The sequence below is a fragment of the Hipposideros armiger genome, unplaced genomic scaffold (genome assembly GCF_001890085.2).
Source record: "Hipposideros armiger isolate ML-2016 unplaced genomic scaffold, ASM189008v1 scaffold_266, whole genome shotgun sequence".
Taxonomy (NCBI): Eukaryota; Metazoa; Chordata; class Mammalia; order Chiroptera; family Hipposideridae; genus Hipposideros; species Hipposideros armiger.
In genome coordinates, this window is record NW_017731616.1 from 84805 (window position 1) to 101113 (window position 16309).

A 16309-nucleotide genomic window follows, 5' to 3' on the forward strand; every position below is an offset into this window, starting at 1 on the left:
TGCTGTCGCCGAGGATCAAAGACACGCCGTAGTCGGCCGTGGTGGGGGGGGCGCGGCTGGAGAACGTAGGCTGCGCCTGCGCGGGACGCAGAGGCCGGGCGTGCGAGTGGGACTCTCCCGCCGACATGCGCGGGGAGACGCCGCGGGAGCGGGGTGGAGGCTGAGGCGCCTGCGGACATCCGGCCTGGGCCAGTGAAGAGACCGAGGGATCCAGCCCGGCTTGGTGTTCTCGTTCTTAGTCATCGCATGCCTCGCGGGGGATGACCCCCCAGTTAGTTCCATGCGCTTACCTTCGGGGCGAGTCTGACAGGTGTGTGGGAGAGCGGGACCTAGGCTTGGTGTGTGTGTGCGGCCCTCAGACCTCCTCGCGGGGGTAAAGGTGAAGGGCAAAGCCCTCCCTTAGCTAAGAAACCCAGGGATTAACGGACTGAAAATCTACTTTTAAATACTTTGGTTACTTTGGTTTCTAAGGCATGATCCGGGCTAGATGGGGCTTAGCTTTTTTAAACATAGGAATGTTAAAACTTGAATGTTGTCCTAGAACATTCCTGTTAGGACCTTTAGGATATTTTAAATTGCTTGGGAAATACAGTATAGTAAATTGAATGTATGTGGGGGACCTCTAAGGACACAAAAATTTGTTAAGAGTGGATGTGGGCTTGGTTTCAAAAGATCCTTTTCTAACACATCCAAGTACAAATGATTTCATTACAAGCTAGTTAGCTACAGCATGTACACATAAGGCACCCGATTGGAATCGCTCAAAATGAAAGGAAGCAAAAATTTTAATCGCTAAACTTCTAACACATAGTTCTGTTTTTCTTCAAGTGTTCTATCAGAGGTTCCACCGTAATGCTAGTAGGTATGAAAATATTGATAAAATATTTGACAAGAATTAGTTTTTGCACATACAATATTGGTGGGGTTTTTTGGAAGCATAGTTTTCAAAATGTCAAGTACTGGGAAAGGTCAGAGATTTTATCCTACTTGCATGCTAACAACTTGAGGTAGCTTGCCACAGTTTTGTAGAAGATGCAGACCTCTAGGTCAGAGGTGAATTACTTAACAGCAGTAGCCAGAATATCAGCAGTTTTGCCCCAGTTCCCACAGGATGATGCAAAGAGGGCCAGAAGTCACCGGCACATGGGGTTAAGTTAAGAAGCCCTTTATTATAATGAACAATGAGCATGCCTTTCAAGGCTATTTTCTATACATACATTTTTGAGACAATAGTCCAGAGCAAAGAGCAATGATTGCTTTGCTTGTAAGACAGGCAGAGCCACTAGAGACCCATGGAGAATTACCTTCCAATAAAAAGTCTATGGAATTTTGACTAAATTGGTTACAAAAACTATTGAATCATATGTGATTTGATGTCAGGAATTTGCCAATTTGACATAGTTGTCTGATACCATTTGACTTCCAGCACCTGGTTCTAGCTCTAACCCCTGGATCTTTTAGAGCCAAGTCAATCTAGAGTTAGTTATTTGTCTCTCTAATACATCCATTCCTTTTGTTTTTTCTTCGTTGAGAAATTAAGAAGATAGCATATTAGCATACACTTTAAAACAGACTAAATTATTTTGGAGGAAAAGAATCAATGTAAAATAAGATTGCACTACAATTGAACCACCCATGGTCCTACCACTGTACACATAGACATTTATTATTTTTTTAAATGGCATTATACTGTGCCATTTTGTGATTTACTTAATTTAAACTGAACATCTTTGCTTTTATTGGCTAAATATTTTATTATATAGCTATCACAAACCTATTTAACATGCATATCTTATACCAGTTTGATGTCTAATTAGTTTCTAGTTTTCATTATTGTTAGAAGTACATAGGTTATTATTAGACTATTATTATGGAAACATTGCAGGTATAACAAATATACACTGCTAATGCTTTTGGAGAGAATAGTTAATAACTATTTTGGGAATTTTAACAAATTGGTTTCAAAATAGATTTATATTCTTTTTTAAAAAGATTTTATTGGGGAATTGGGGCAGGGGAACAGCCCTGGGGAATCAGGGGAAAGGGAACAGACAAGTTGCTGTCCTTTTGTTCTTCAGTTCAGCCGTTGAGGACGTCGCTTCACCAGCCCATGTTGGCATCATCATTGCGCTCCTCCTGGGCAAGGCAGATCGGCTGCCGGCCATTGTACGGCCGCTCCTGGTGGCTCTTGGCAGTTCACACTGGCTGCCAGCCGCTCACAGTAGCTTATTGCTGCCCACTGCAGCGGGCGCTGCAGGCCACGCCGTCGCCGGTGACCCACGGCAGCCCAGCTCCAGGTCGAGCCTCCGTTCACCATCTTAGCTGTAGAGGGCGCAGTGTCATTGGCCCTCATGTGGGATCCAAACTGGGGCCTTGCTGCTCAGAGCTGGCGTCCCAAGCCGGCTCCTAACCGACGCGCCACTCGGCCAGCCCAGGATTTATATTCTTAACACTAAATTTTTGTGTACATCTTAATTTTGGGGGACTTTTTATTCAAGTACAGCACTAAGTCTTTTAATGTTTATTGACAACAGAATGTCATATTTGTCTATAATTTAACAAGTAAAAAGAAAAAAATAGAATTTGGAAATCTCAACATAATCAGACTAACATTTGTGATTTTATCCACTGGATAACAACATATTTACATAACATACCCTTTTTTGTATATAAAGTTTCTGTTTACTCAAAATTTTGTTTCTTCCATTGCCAAATAGGTGCTTTTCTGATTGATGTAAGAGAAATAGCATCATTAGAAAATATAAATTTAAAAATATCTTAAATACTTTTATTAATTTTAGGAGTTGAGATCTCCATTCCTTTGCTCCAAACCAGAAGACTTTGTTTCCTGCATATGGAGTAGGAGTAATGTTGGTTAGAAACTGAGTGGCGTTTAAAGCTGAAGATTGTGCTGACTGTTAAAGCTTTACCATGAAGTAAGATTAATTGTGTTGGAAATACTAAATTGGGTAAGTATATTTAATAAAGTTTGATGTTGAATGCTGAGAAAAAAGCAAATATAAAAAGATCTGAAATTCAGAAAGTTTCACTTTTAAATAGAAATTAATAGTCAGCAGTGGAACTATGTTAACTTCAGACTTATGATACATCTCAGTTTTAGGTTAATCAAGAATTTCAGTAATTTGTGGCTAATTAAATATAAGCTTGAGATAGTTTTTTTGTTTGTTTGTTTTTAATTAGGGGAATTGGGGGAGGGGAACAGTGTTGAGGAATTGGGGAGGGGGACCAGCCAAGTTGTTGTTCTTCAATCTTAGTTGTAGAGGGCACCAGTCGCCATCTGGCTGCCCGTCAGTAGCTCGTGGCCTCAAAACTCAAGGTGCTGTGTTACAATCTTAGGTGCAGGTGGAAGTAGCCACTATCCCATGCGGAGTCGAACCAGCAGCCTTGTTCTTAAGAGCACACATTCTATCCACTGAGCCATCCGGGTGGCAGCTCAGCTCAAGGTGCCAAGTTCAGCCTTAGTTGTGGGCAGGCATAGCCCACCATCAAACAGGCAGTCTTGTTGTTAGGAGCTGGTGCTCTCACCAGCTGAGCCATCCTGCCAAAAGGCAGCTCAGTGGCAGCTCAGCTTGGGCACAGCATCACTGGCCCTTGTGGGAATCAAACCAGCGGCCCTGTTGCTCAGAGCTCGTGCTCTTAAGGTAACTCTTAACCAACTGAGCCACTCAGCCGGCCTGAGATAGTTTTTAACCAACAATGAATTCCATTTGAAAAAAATTTTTAATTATGTATAAATTCAGAATGCTTAAAGATCATGTTTAACTTGAAATATACCTAGGTACAGTACTAATGTGATTTTCAACTATGGCTTATTGCTACTTATTAATTGTTTCTGTAGGAACGTGAATTCTACATTTCAATCTATGGGAGCTAGTCAGACACCTAGATTAGGCATTTAGAGATACAAGGATCCACAGTATCAGAATATTATATACCGTCTAAATTCATACCACAGGAGATACCCCTCTAGGTTAGTTATTCTCCAGATAGTCTTCTTTTTTTATTTGATTTTTAAATTACAGTTAATATGCAATATTATATTAATTTCAGGTGTACCACAGTGTTAGACATTTAGACAACTTATGAAGTAATCACCCTGATAAGTCTACAACCCCTTTGATACCTTACATAGTTATTACTGTATTACTGACTATATTCCCTATGCTGTCCTTTACATCCCTCTGACTATTTTTATAACTGGTAATTTGTAGTTTTTAATCCCTTTCACCTTTCTCACCCAGCCTCTCCAACCTCCCTTTCATCTGGCAACCATCAGTTCATTCTCTGTATCTATGAGTTTGTTTCTATTTTGTTCATTTGTTTTTGGTTTTTAGATTACATGTATCAGTGAAATTATATGGTATTTGTCTTTGTCTGATTTATTTCACTTAGCATAATACCCTTTAGATCTAGCCATGTTGTTCCAAATGGTAAGATTTCATTCTTTTTTATGGCTGAGTAATATTCCATTGTATATATGTACCACTTCTTTGTTATCCATTCATTTGTCAATGAACACTAGATTGCCTACATATCTTGGCTATTGTTAATAATGCTGTAATGAACATAAGGGTGCATACTTCTTTTTGAATTAGTGTTAGACTTCTAAAACAGAAAATAAATTCTACCCAGAAGTGGAATTGCTGGGTCATTTTTAATTGAGAAACCTCCATACTGTTTTCCATAGTGGCTGTACCAATTTAAAATCCCACCAACAGTGTGCGAGGGTTCTCTTTTCTACACATCCTCACCAACATTTGTTTATTAATTTATTGATGGTAGCCATTCTGACAGGCATGAGATGATATATCATTGTGCTTTTAATTTGCACTTTCCTGATGATTAGTTATGTTGAGCATCTTTTCATATGTCTATTGGCCATCCGTATATCCTCTTTGGAGATATCTCTCTTCGGGTCCTCTGCCCATTTTTTAATCGGATTGTTTGTTATTGTTGTTGTTTTGGTGTTATGTTATAGTTGTATGAGTTCCTTATATATTTTGGATATTAATCCCGTATTGGATGTGTCATTGGCAAATATCTTTTCCCATTCAGTTTCAGTAGTTTGTCTTTTTGTTTTGTTGATGGTTTCTTTAGCTGTGCAAAAACTTTTTAATTTGATGTAGTCCCATTTGTTTATTTTTTCTTTTGTTTCCCTTGCTTGAGGATACATATCCAAAACTCATATCAAAGAGTTTATTGCCTATCTTTTCTTCTAGGACTTTTATGGTTTCAGGTCTTACATTTAAGTCTTTAATACATTTTGTGTTTATTTTTGTATATGGTGTAAGAAAGTGGTATTTTCTTTTTTTATATGTATCTACCCAGTTTTCCTGACACCTGTTATTGAAGAGACTGTTGTTACTCCATTGTATATTCTTGTCTCCTTTGTCATGGATTAATTGACCATATAGGCATGGATTTATTTCTGGGCTCTCTGTTCTGTTTGATTGACCTATGTGTCTGTTTCAATGCCATTATCATGCTGTTCTGATTACTATAACCTTGTAGTATAGTTTGATATCAGGTAGCATGGTACCTCCAACTTTGTTCTTCTTTCTCAGCATTGTTTTGGCTGTTCAGGATCTTTTGTGGTTCTGTGTAAATTTTAGGGTTATTTATTCTAGTTCTTTGAAAAATGCCATGTTATTTTCATTAGGATTGCATTGAATCTGTAGATTGCTTTGCGTAGTATGGACATTTTTACAATGTTAATTCTTCCTATCCATGAGCATGGTATATCCTTTCATTTGTATCCTCTTCAATTTCTTTCTTCAGTGTTTTACAGTTTTTCAAGTACAGGTTTTTCACCTCCTTGATTAAATTTATTCCTAGGTATTTTATTCTTTTTGATACAACTGTAAATGAGATTGTTTTCCTAATTTCTCCTTCTGATACTTCATTAATGGTGTATTAAAATGCAACTGATTTCTGAATATTAATTTTGTATCCTGTTACTTTACTGAATTCATTTATTCTAATAGTTTTTTGGTAGGATATTTAGAGTTCTTTCTATATAGTGTCATGTCATCTGCAAATAATGACAGTTTTACTTCTTCCTGTCCAGTTCGGATACCTTTTATTTCTTTTTCTTGTCTATGGCTAGGACTTTTAATACTATGTTGAATAAAAGTGGTGAGAGTGGACATCCTTGTCTTGTTCCTGATCTTAGAGGGAAAACTTTCAGACAGGCCTTATGGTGTCCTGTGGGGCCCAGTGATGCAGTTTCCCTGGTTATTTGAGCCAGGTGCTCCAGGAGTGTCCCCTGTATAGGTTGTGTACTCTCCTGTTGTATTTGTGTCTTAATTGCTGCTGGCATGTTAGTGGGTGGGGTTGACCCTCAGGCTGACTGGCTGTGAGGGCTGGCTGTGACTACAGTGGATGAGCTATTGTGAGGGGGCTGACCCCACAGAGCAGGAGCCACTTTAGCAGGGCTCTGGTACCAGCTGAATCCACCCTTCCCTTTGGGTGTGTCATCTGTGGAGCTAGTTGGGTGGGGCACTGGTGCAGTCTGAATCTGACCACCCGATGTGTTGAGTCACTGTCAGCTGCCGCATATGCCAGGCTTGGGGCCACTTAGTAGGAACTACAAAGTTATCTGTGGTTGGTTGTCACTTGTGCCAGGCTTGGAGGTGCTTGGGAGAGGCTACACTGTGAACCAAGGCTGGCTGCCACTTGTGCTGGGCGTGGGACCCTTTGGTGGGCACTACAATGTGAGCTAAGGCCACCTACCACTTGTGCCAGGCTTGAGGCTATTTAGTTGGAGCTACATTACAAACTAAGACTGGCTGCTGCTTATGCAAGTTTTGGGACCACCTGATTGGAGTTACAGTGCAAATTGAGACCAGTCACCACTTGTGCTGGGCTTGGGGATCCTAGGTAGGAGTTACAATGCATGCCAAGGCCGGCTGCTTCTTGTGTGGGATTTGCGGACCTTTGAGAATATCAGCAGCAAAGTCTAGGACAGCCACCACTCTTTGGGGGTTTGCAGTCCTTTGAGTGAGTCTGTAGTATGAGCCAAGGCAAGACACTCCTGTGGAGTTGCGGCTGGAAGAGGCTCAGGCTGGGTGACTGAGTTGAGTGGGGCTGGCTGGTTCTCAAGGAATCATCAGAGTGGGGCAAACAGTGTTAGCCAGGTTAATGGAGAGCACAGATTTGACACCTGCCAGTGCCAGGCCAATTGGTGAAAGAAGAGCTCAATAAGGAAAAGGGTGTCTACCAGCAGTTCTGTCAGAGTTGCCCTGACCCCTGCCCCTTCAGCCCTCACCCTGCAGTTAGTCAATTTAGTTGCTCCTTCTATGTCCCTGGCACTTTTCAAGCTGTTGAGCTTGTGCTGGAGCTTAGAGAAAGTGAGTTTGTAGGTGAGTGAGTCTGTGTGTGGGCCCTTTAAGAACAGCACCTTGGTGTCTAGTAGCCCTTTGTTTTTCTCAGATGCCAGCTTTGCTGGTTTTCACAGTTTGCCCTGGGCTGAGGAGCCTGCTGTGGGGCTGGGACCCCTCTTTCCTCAGGGGGGACCTCCACAGTTCAGATATTCCTGTTTCTTAATCTCCATACTATGGGTATGAGACCTGCCTGTTTTGTGTCTCCACCCTTCCTACCCATCTCAGTGTAGTTTCTTCTTTATATCCTTAGTTATAGGAATCTAACTGTTCAGCTAGTCTTTTTTTTTTTTTTTTCAAATTGGGGAATTGGGGAAGGGGAACAGCCAAGTTGTTGTCCTTCAATCTTAGTTGTGGAGGACGCAGCAAGCTCAGCTCTAAGTCCAGTCACACCACTCAACTCAAGGTGCTGTGTTCAATTAGTTGCAGGTGGGCATAGCCACCATCCCATGCGGGAGTCGAGCTGGCAACCTTGTTGTTAAGAGTTTGTGCTCTATCCCCTGAGCCACCCAGGCGGCAGCTCAGCTCAAGGTGCCAAGTTCAGTCTTGAGTTGCGGGTGGGCGTAGCCCAGCATTCAAACCAGCAGCCTTGTTGTTAGGAGCAAGTGCTCTCACCAGTTGAGCCCTCCTGCCACCTGTTGGCAGCTCAACGGCAGCTCAGCTAGGGGTGCAGCATCACTGGCTCATGTGGGAATCCAGCCGGCGGCCCTGTTGCTCAGAGCTCGCACTTTTAAGCTAACTCTTAACCAACTGAGCCTCTCGGCTGGCCTAGTTCAGCTAGTCTTCAGGTGTTTCTCAGTGATGGTTGTTCTATAATTTAGTCTTTTTTTGGTTTTTTTCCCCTCCTTCCCTCTGCTCCCCTGCCACCTCCAAGTCAGGACGTTGTTCTCAGTCTAAATAGTTGTGGAGGACGCAGCTCACTGGCCCATGCTGGTATTATGAGCATTGCGCTGTACCCTGCTGAGGCGGTTGGTCGCCGGCCGTCAGCTGGCCACTGCTCACGGCAGTATAGTTTAGTTTTAATTGTGATGTGATCATAGGTGGAGGTGAGCACAGTTTACCTTCTCTGTCATCTTGACCAGAAGTTCAGATATTCTAAACTGATAAATACCGAATACTTACTCTTATATGAGTCATGAGCTCTGTTTTCAGTTTTACCTACAGGATGTCTATTGTTATAAATCAGAGAATATATGTGGTTAAATGCCATGTTTTCCTTTTTTTTTTTTAAAGATTTTATTGGGGAATTGGGGGAGGGGAACAGCATTGAAGAATCAGGGAAGGGGAACAGACAGGTAGACAAATGGTTGTTTTGTTCTTCAGTCTAGTTGTGGAGGACGTCGCTTCACTGGCCCATGTTGGTATTATAATTGCACTCTTCCCTGATGAGGCAGTCGCTCGCTGGCCATTGGACAGCCACTCACGGCGGCTCAGGGCAGCTCCCGAAAGCTCACGCCCATTGCCGGCCAGCCCCACTGCAGCCTACGCCATGGCCGGTGGGTGACTCACAGCAGCCCAGCTCCAGGTCTAGCTGTTGTTCACCATCCTAGCTGTAGAAGGCGCAGCGTCACTGGCCCTCATGTGGGATCCAAACCGGGGCCCTGCTGCTCAGAGCTGGTGTCCCAAGCCAACCGCTAACCAACGTGCCACTCGGCCGGTCCATGAAATTTATATTTAATAAGCTTCATTGTCTTTTAATGTAAACAGAGATTTAAGTAATTGTCACATCATAAGCAATGTGATTACTCAGATATATTCAGATTATATGGCATTCCAGAGCTAAGTTAACTAGAGAAAATATAAGTAAGTGTGAAAATTGTTAATAAAAATTACTACTAGTCTAGAAGAACTGAATTGACCTCTACTTCAAGTAATTTGTTTAGAATTTCAAGTACCGCATCAAGCAATCATGTAGTTATAACATTGGCATTGACACTAGAAATTAATTTCAAGCTAAACACCTTTTAAAAAATTATATATAAATTTTCAAGATTTCATTTTATGTTAAATTTGGTCTGAATTTTGGTACACAGAGAATATTATACATGACCTGTTATTTAACATTAAGATTATTGTAAATATTTTAAGTTAATCGGTTTGGCTATGCTTGATAAAAGCAATAAGAATGATTGGCCTACATTTTTTTCTGTACTCTTTTAAGACTTTTCTAAATTAGACTGTAAGAGAATGATTGTTTCATTACTTCTCTCAGTGGATAGCTCTGTAGTTTAATTCTGAATGGTCAAGGAACAATTCCCACAGGAATACAATAATACTGTGAGTATGCTTTCTAGATATTCTGTTTTCCCTTCACTTAAAATATTCAAATATGAACTTTGCTTCTTAGAAAAAAGTGCTTAAATGGTGTGTTAAAATGCTTAATCATTTTAACTTGTTTATATGTTTTAGCAGATTAACACTCAATAATGTTTGCTAAATAAGTATAATAGCTAAATATGTAAAACAGAGTGTTTAGGGAATAATATTTCTTCTATTTCAGGGTAACCCAAATCTGTCTCTGGAACCATGAAAATTTTGCTGGTTTTTGACTTTGACAATACAATCATAGATGACAACAGTGACACCTGGATTGTACGATGTGCTCCAGAGAAAAAGCTTCCTGTTGAACTAAAAGATTCTTATAAAAAAGGATTTTGGACAGAATTTATGGGCAGAGTCTTCAAGTATTTGGGAGATGAAGGTGTAAGAGAAGATGAAATGAAAAGAACAGTAACATCAATGCCTTTCACTGCAGGGATGGTGGAGCTTTTAAATTTTATAAGAAAGAACAAGGATAAATTTGATTGCATCATTATTTCAGATTCAAATTCAGTCTTCATAGATTGGGTTTTAGAAGCTACTAATTTTCATGATGTGTTTGATAAAGTGTTTACAAATCCAGCAGCTTTTGATGGTAGTGGTCATCTCACTGTGGAAAATTACCATGCTCATTCTTGCAATAGGTGTCCCAAAAATCTTTGCAAAAATGTAGTTTTGGTAGAATTTATAGATAAACAATTACAACAGGGAGTGAATTATACGCAAATTGTTTATATAGGTGATGGTGGAAATGATCTTTGTCCAGTAACCTTTTTAAAGAAGAATGATGTTGCCATGCCACGGAGAGGATATACTTTACAGAAAACTCTTTCAAGAATGTCTCAAAATCTTGAGCCTATGGAATATTGTGTTGTAGCTTGGTCTTCAGGTGTTGAAGTAATTTCTCATTTACAATTTCTAATAAACAAGTAATATGCCAACAATTAAAATGTATCAGTTAAGTTAGGTGCAGCAGCATAAAACTAAAACCCCAAATGCCAGTAGCTTATAAAAAATAAAGATTTTTTTCCTCTCACTTAATAATTCCAGAGGTAAGTATCTCAAGGCTGCTGTGTTGCTCTACCAACTTCCAGCATTTGGCTTCCAACTCATGATCCAAGATGGTTGTTCAAGCTCTAGCCCTCACATCAACATTCTGGCCAACAAGAAGGAAGGCAGTGAGTTGCACACTCATTTAAATTGCATTGGTTACAATGTCATCACAATGCCCCCGCCTAACTATAAGAAAGGATGAAAAATATAGCTTTTATTCCAGATGGTTATATGCCTGGGAAAAATTGGAAAAAAGGAGTACAGAATTGAGGTAAGTGCAACTAGTGGTCTCTACCAAAGGTGCATGATAGATAGATGATATGTTTTTTTAATTTATTCTCAGAGAGAGTAGTCATAATTTTACTTTCTTAGATATTTATTTCAAAAGCGTGTCTAATAGTTATGTATCTTAAAAATAAGCCCGATGCTTTATTCACATAAGAATAAAAGACTCCCAAATATATATAATGTTCTCCCAAATCAGTATATTTTAGAGGTAAGGATGCAGTATCTATTGCCCAAGTTTTCATCAATTTCAGACTTTCCTTTTGAGATTAAATGCAAATTAATGTTCTTGAAATATTTTAAATTTATATCAGCATCACAATTATAACTCCAGTATGCTGGTTTAATCAGTGTGTTATTTCTACTTGGCAATGCAGTATTGAATGATATAATATGTAATTTGTGGGAATACTCAACATTTAAGAGACTGTTTTATATAGGGATATTAGCAAAATACCAAGTGATCTAAAAAGTTTTATAATTCTATGCTAATTTCTAGGCTCCCTAGTTTTAGGCATATATATCCATTACGTAGTAATATTAGGATTTTCTTTCCTATTATGGAAAGCTCTGGAAATAGAAATGTTCAATATAATTTAATGGGAAAAAAAGTGATACTTCCTAATTTTTTCAGGTTGGAAGAGTAAATCTTTGTTTTGCTTTACATTTTTAGGTTCGATTATGTTTAAACACATTTACTCTTATTATCATTATAGATTATCATCTTAACATGTAGAGGCCAGTAACACATTACAAATTATGGAAATAAAAATACATAGACTTTTTTTATAATAATGGTAGACCAAGTAATTTGCAACAGATCTTCTAATGAGCACATCTAAAAAAGCTGATAGCTTGAAAAAATTTTAAAACATCTGCTTAAAGACATGAGAGAGCAGACAACAATGAACAATTGCTATGGAAGCACAGAAACCTAGGTAGGTGGGCTGCTTTTCCTTAGAAGTGTTGGCTAATTCTGTAAGTGATGTTTGAGATGCTGAGTGGCTATCTTGACAATCACAAATTTATGGGGGAAGAGGCATTGGAGTATGTGGCCTGCAGTGATGAAATTTTTCCCCTTACTTTGAATCAGAATCCCAAAAGGAATTAGACTTGCCCGTTAGGGGTAAGAATGATTCAGAAGTATCCATACCTGCAAAGGGATGGCAGCTCAGTTTTGAATACTCTCTTCCTGAAATTGGATTGAGGTTAAGATTTTTAGAGATCCTAGGTGCTTGGCAGAAGCAAATCTAAATTATCTCAAGAGAATGTTAATATCCTAGGAATGGTGGACAGACTCTAAGATGGCCCCCCATTATCCCTGTATCCTGGTATTCTTTGTTCGTGTGTGAAGGAGGGAACATAGGATACCACAAAGATGACGGGATGTATATAATTATGTATATGTGATTACATTATATAATGTTCTAATGCCCATCTTTTTAAGGAACTCTTTTGTTGATTTTGAAGCAAGCTGCTATGTTGTGTACTGACCTTTAAAGAGGGCCACATGGCAAGCAACTGAGGATGGCCTCTAGCCAACAACAAGAAGTAGGCACTTGGTCCAGCAGCCTGTAAGGAACTGAATGCTGCAACCATGTGAGCCTGAAAGTGAATCCTTCCCCAGTGGAGCCTCAGCTGATACACAGCTCAGACTGACACCTTGATTGCAGCCTGTGAGACCCTGAAACAATCCCCAGCTGAGCTGCGCTGAGACTTCTGACCCACAGGACCTATGAGATAATAAATGTGTTTTATTTTAAGACAATAAGTTTGTTGTAATAGTGTTATGCAGCAATAGAAAATTAATGCAATAGGTCTCAAAATTATAAACGGTTTTGCAAGTACACTGTAGGTCACACAATAAAAAAGTAGCCACACCAAGAGATGTAATTGAACACCAGCAGAAACTTCCATTTAAACAGATCTGAAGGACATCCAGATATTGGGAGTTTTCAGACACAAACTAAAGTTAGGAGAGTTTTGGCAAAGAATTGGAAATTATTAAGAAAAAACAATATGGAAATACTAGAGCTGAAAGTTACCATGACTGAAATTAGAATCTTGATGGATGAATTTCACAATAGAACAGGCATAGCTGAAGAGAGAATTAGCAAATGAATACAAGTTAGAATAAAATATCCAGAATGATGCAGAAAGAGATCAAATAGTGAAAATACAGAAAAGTTAAAATACATAGAAGATATAGTAACATCTAACATAGGAAGTCAGTGTCCAGAAGGAAAGGAGTAAGAAAATAAGCAATATTTTAAGAGATAATGACAGAACTTTACAAAATTGATAAAAGGCATTAAACTACAGATTCAAGAACCCCAAACAGGATAAAAAGAAAACAACATGAAATCACATCATTATAAAACTGCTGATAAGCAAAGATGGAAAAAGCATAAAACAGCCAGAAAAGAAAAACTAAAGATGATATTGAAAGGAACAACAAACTAACAGCTGGTATTCTTTCTTAAATGTTTGGTAGAATCCAACAGTGAAGCCATCTAGGCCTGTAGTTTTCTTTGTTGGAAGGTTTTTAACTAGTAATTCAATTTCTTTAATAGATATAGGACTATTCAGGTTGTATAGTTTTTCTTGCATAAGCTTTGGTAGTTGACTGTATTTGTTATCTATTGCTACATAATAAACCACCTCAAAATTTAACTGCTTAAAACTAAGCATTAATTTTCTCACAGTCTCTGGGTCAGGAATTCAGGAGCACTTAGCTGGGTTCTGGCTCAGGATCTTAAATGGCTCAAGATATGAACAAGGCAGTAGTCACGAAAGCTTGACTAGGGCGGGAGGCTCTGACGCAAGGTGACTCACTCACATGGCTTCCGACCGGCAGCCTCAGTTTCTCACTGGTTTTCAGGAACTCACAATTTATTGTTGGTTGTTGGCAGGAGGCCTCAATTTCCAACCACATGGGCCTCTCCAAGGAGCTGTTGAAGTGTCCTAAAGACGTGCTTTCTTGCCAAGTGAGTGATCTGAGAGAGGGCAAAGGGGAAACCATGATGCCTTTTGTAACCTAGCCTCAGGAGTTTTATACTAGTACTTCTGCCATATTCTAGTTGTTAAAACAGAACACTCGGTCAAGCCCATGCACAAAGGGAGGAGAATTAGACTTCCCCGTTGAAGGAAGAATCAATGTGTGGACGTCTTTTAAAATCACCATAGTGTCTCCTCAGGACTTTGTCTATTTCATGTAAGTTGTGAAGTTTATAGGTGTAACATTTGTTGTAATATTCCCTCATTAACCCTTTAATTTTGCAGTGAACACATTTATGCCTACTATCTAGATTTCACCATTAACATTTTACTCTGCTTGTTTTATCACGTATCCATCCCTCTATCCATGTTTCTTTTTCTTTCCTTTTGCCTTTTTAACATAAGCATTTTTTCTTCTTCCCTTCTTTGTTCCCTAGCAGATCAAACCTAGTGCGTCTCAGGATCTGATTGGAATTCAGATGTCTTCCAGTTCTGTGTGAACTCTCGAAATTGTTTAGTTTATTAAGAACTCTTTCTTAATTTAGTTCCTTCCTGTCTCATATTCTGCCCTGCAAATTCCAGCCACTTCTGCCTCCCCAAACTTATCTCCATCTCCTCAACTCAGTGAGACCACCATAGTCTGCTTGGGATTCCCTCTCCCTGTACCTTGTGCTGGAAAGTGTCCCCAGGCAGAAATACAGGCAATTATACGGCTGCCTCATTTGTTCCCCTTCTCTCAGGGATCACAGTCCTGCACCGCTTGTTATTCAGTGCCTGAAAACTATTATTTCATGTGCTTTGTCCAGTTTCCTTATTGTTTACAGTGGGAGGGCTAGTCCAGTCCTGGTTCTTCCAGAAGCAGAAATTTTAGTATCTAATTTTTCATTTCTAATGCAACATGGTGGTAAACAAACAAACAAGCAACAACAACAACAAAAAAACATGCTAAGATTAGAAGACCTGAATTTGAATTCAAGCCCAGGATTGCATAAATTACTAGTTTCTCCATACCTCAACTTCTTTATCTGTTAAATGGAGATAATATTAGTACCTACCTCCTAAGATTGTTGTGAAGATTTACTGAATTAAGCATTGTATTAGTTTACTGTGGCAACTAACAAATTAACACAAACTGGATGGCTTAAAACAATAGATATTTATTGTCTCACAGTTCCAAAGTCCAAAAGCTCAAAACAGTTTCACTTGGCTGAAATCAAGGTGTCAGCAGAGCCTCTCTCCATTGGAGGCCGTAGGGGAGAATCTGTTCCTTGTGTCTTCCAGCTTCTGCTGGCTGCCAGCATTCCTTGGCTTGTGTTTGCATCATTTCAATCTCTGCCTCATGGTCACATTGCTTTCTCCTCTTCTGTGTATATCAAATCTCCCACTGCCCATACTGATAAGGATGCTTGTAATTGCATTTAGGGCCCACTCAGATAATACAGGACAGTCTCCCCATCTCAAGATCCTTAACTTAGTCACAGCTGCAAAGACCCATTTTCCTTATAAGGTAACATTTATAGGCTCCAGGTATTAGAACCTGATATCTTTGGGTGGCTAATATTCAGCCTACTATAATACTCAATATGTTTAGCAACCACTACAGGCTCCAACCAATCAGAGTGCAATTACCAAACAGAATGGATACTGGCCACGAATGTAACAGTGCCCATGGCTCAGTATCACCCTTGCTGTTGTCATATATGCTAGCACCTCACAAACATACTATGCATTCAGTAAATAGTTCACCAAGGTCCAACTTTACTAAGTCATTTCTATTTTCTTTTTTTAAGTGTCTGGATATACCCTTTTCTCTTTTATCTGTAGAGTCTTGTGTTCTGCTTATCTATTTTTTCTGAGTACTTCATATATAGAGGATACTAATATTGCCATATTGTTGAAAAATATTGTTTGTAATGTGTTAATCTTTTCTAAATTTTACATTTGTTAATTTCTAGATAATCTGGTTTTAATCTTCATTTTTAAATGTAAACATCTAAATTGAATATGTGGCTTATCTCATTAGATTGTATTTGATTTAATGAAACATATATTGATACATGCTAACTAGGTTTTTAAAATTTAAGTACAGGGCCGGCCGAGTGGCGCGATGGTTAAGAACTCGCTTGGGATGCCAGAGGGCCCCGGTTCGGATCCCACATATGAGGGCCTGTGACACTGCCCTCTACAGCTAAGATGCTGAACAACAGCTCAACCTGGAGCTGGGCTGCCGTGAGTCGCTGGCGTCGGCACAGGCT

The 16309-nt window shown here is 39.5% G+C and overlaps 1 protein-coding gene across 1 annotated transcript; it reads left to right on the forward strand.

Annotated features, from left to right (window-relative positions):
* The first annotated feature begins 63 nt into the window (after positions 1-63).
* Positions 64-10659, forward strand: PHOSPHO2 (phosphatase, orphan 2). The gene is made up of 3 exons (XM_019656841.1): positions 64-310; positions 2802-2969; positions 9901-10659. Exon 3 carries the CDS (start codon positions 9927-9929, stop codon positions 10650-10652), a length of 726 nt encoding a protein of 241 aa, XP_019512386.1. The 5' UTR covers positions 64-310; positions 2802-2969; positions 9901-9926; the 3' UTR covers positions 10653-10659.
* Positions 10660-16309: the final 5650 nt, after the last annotated feature.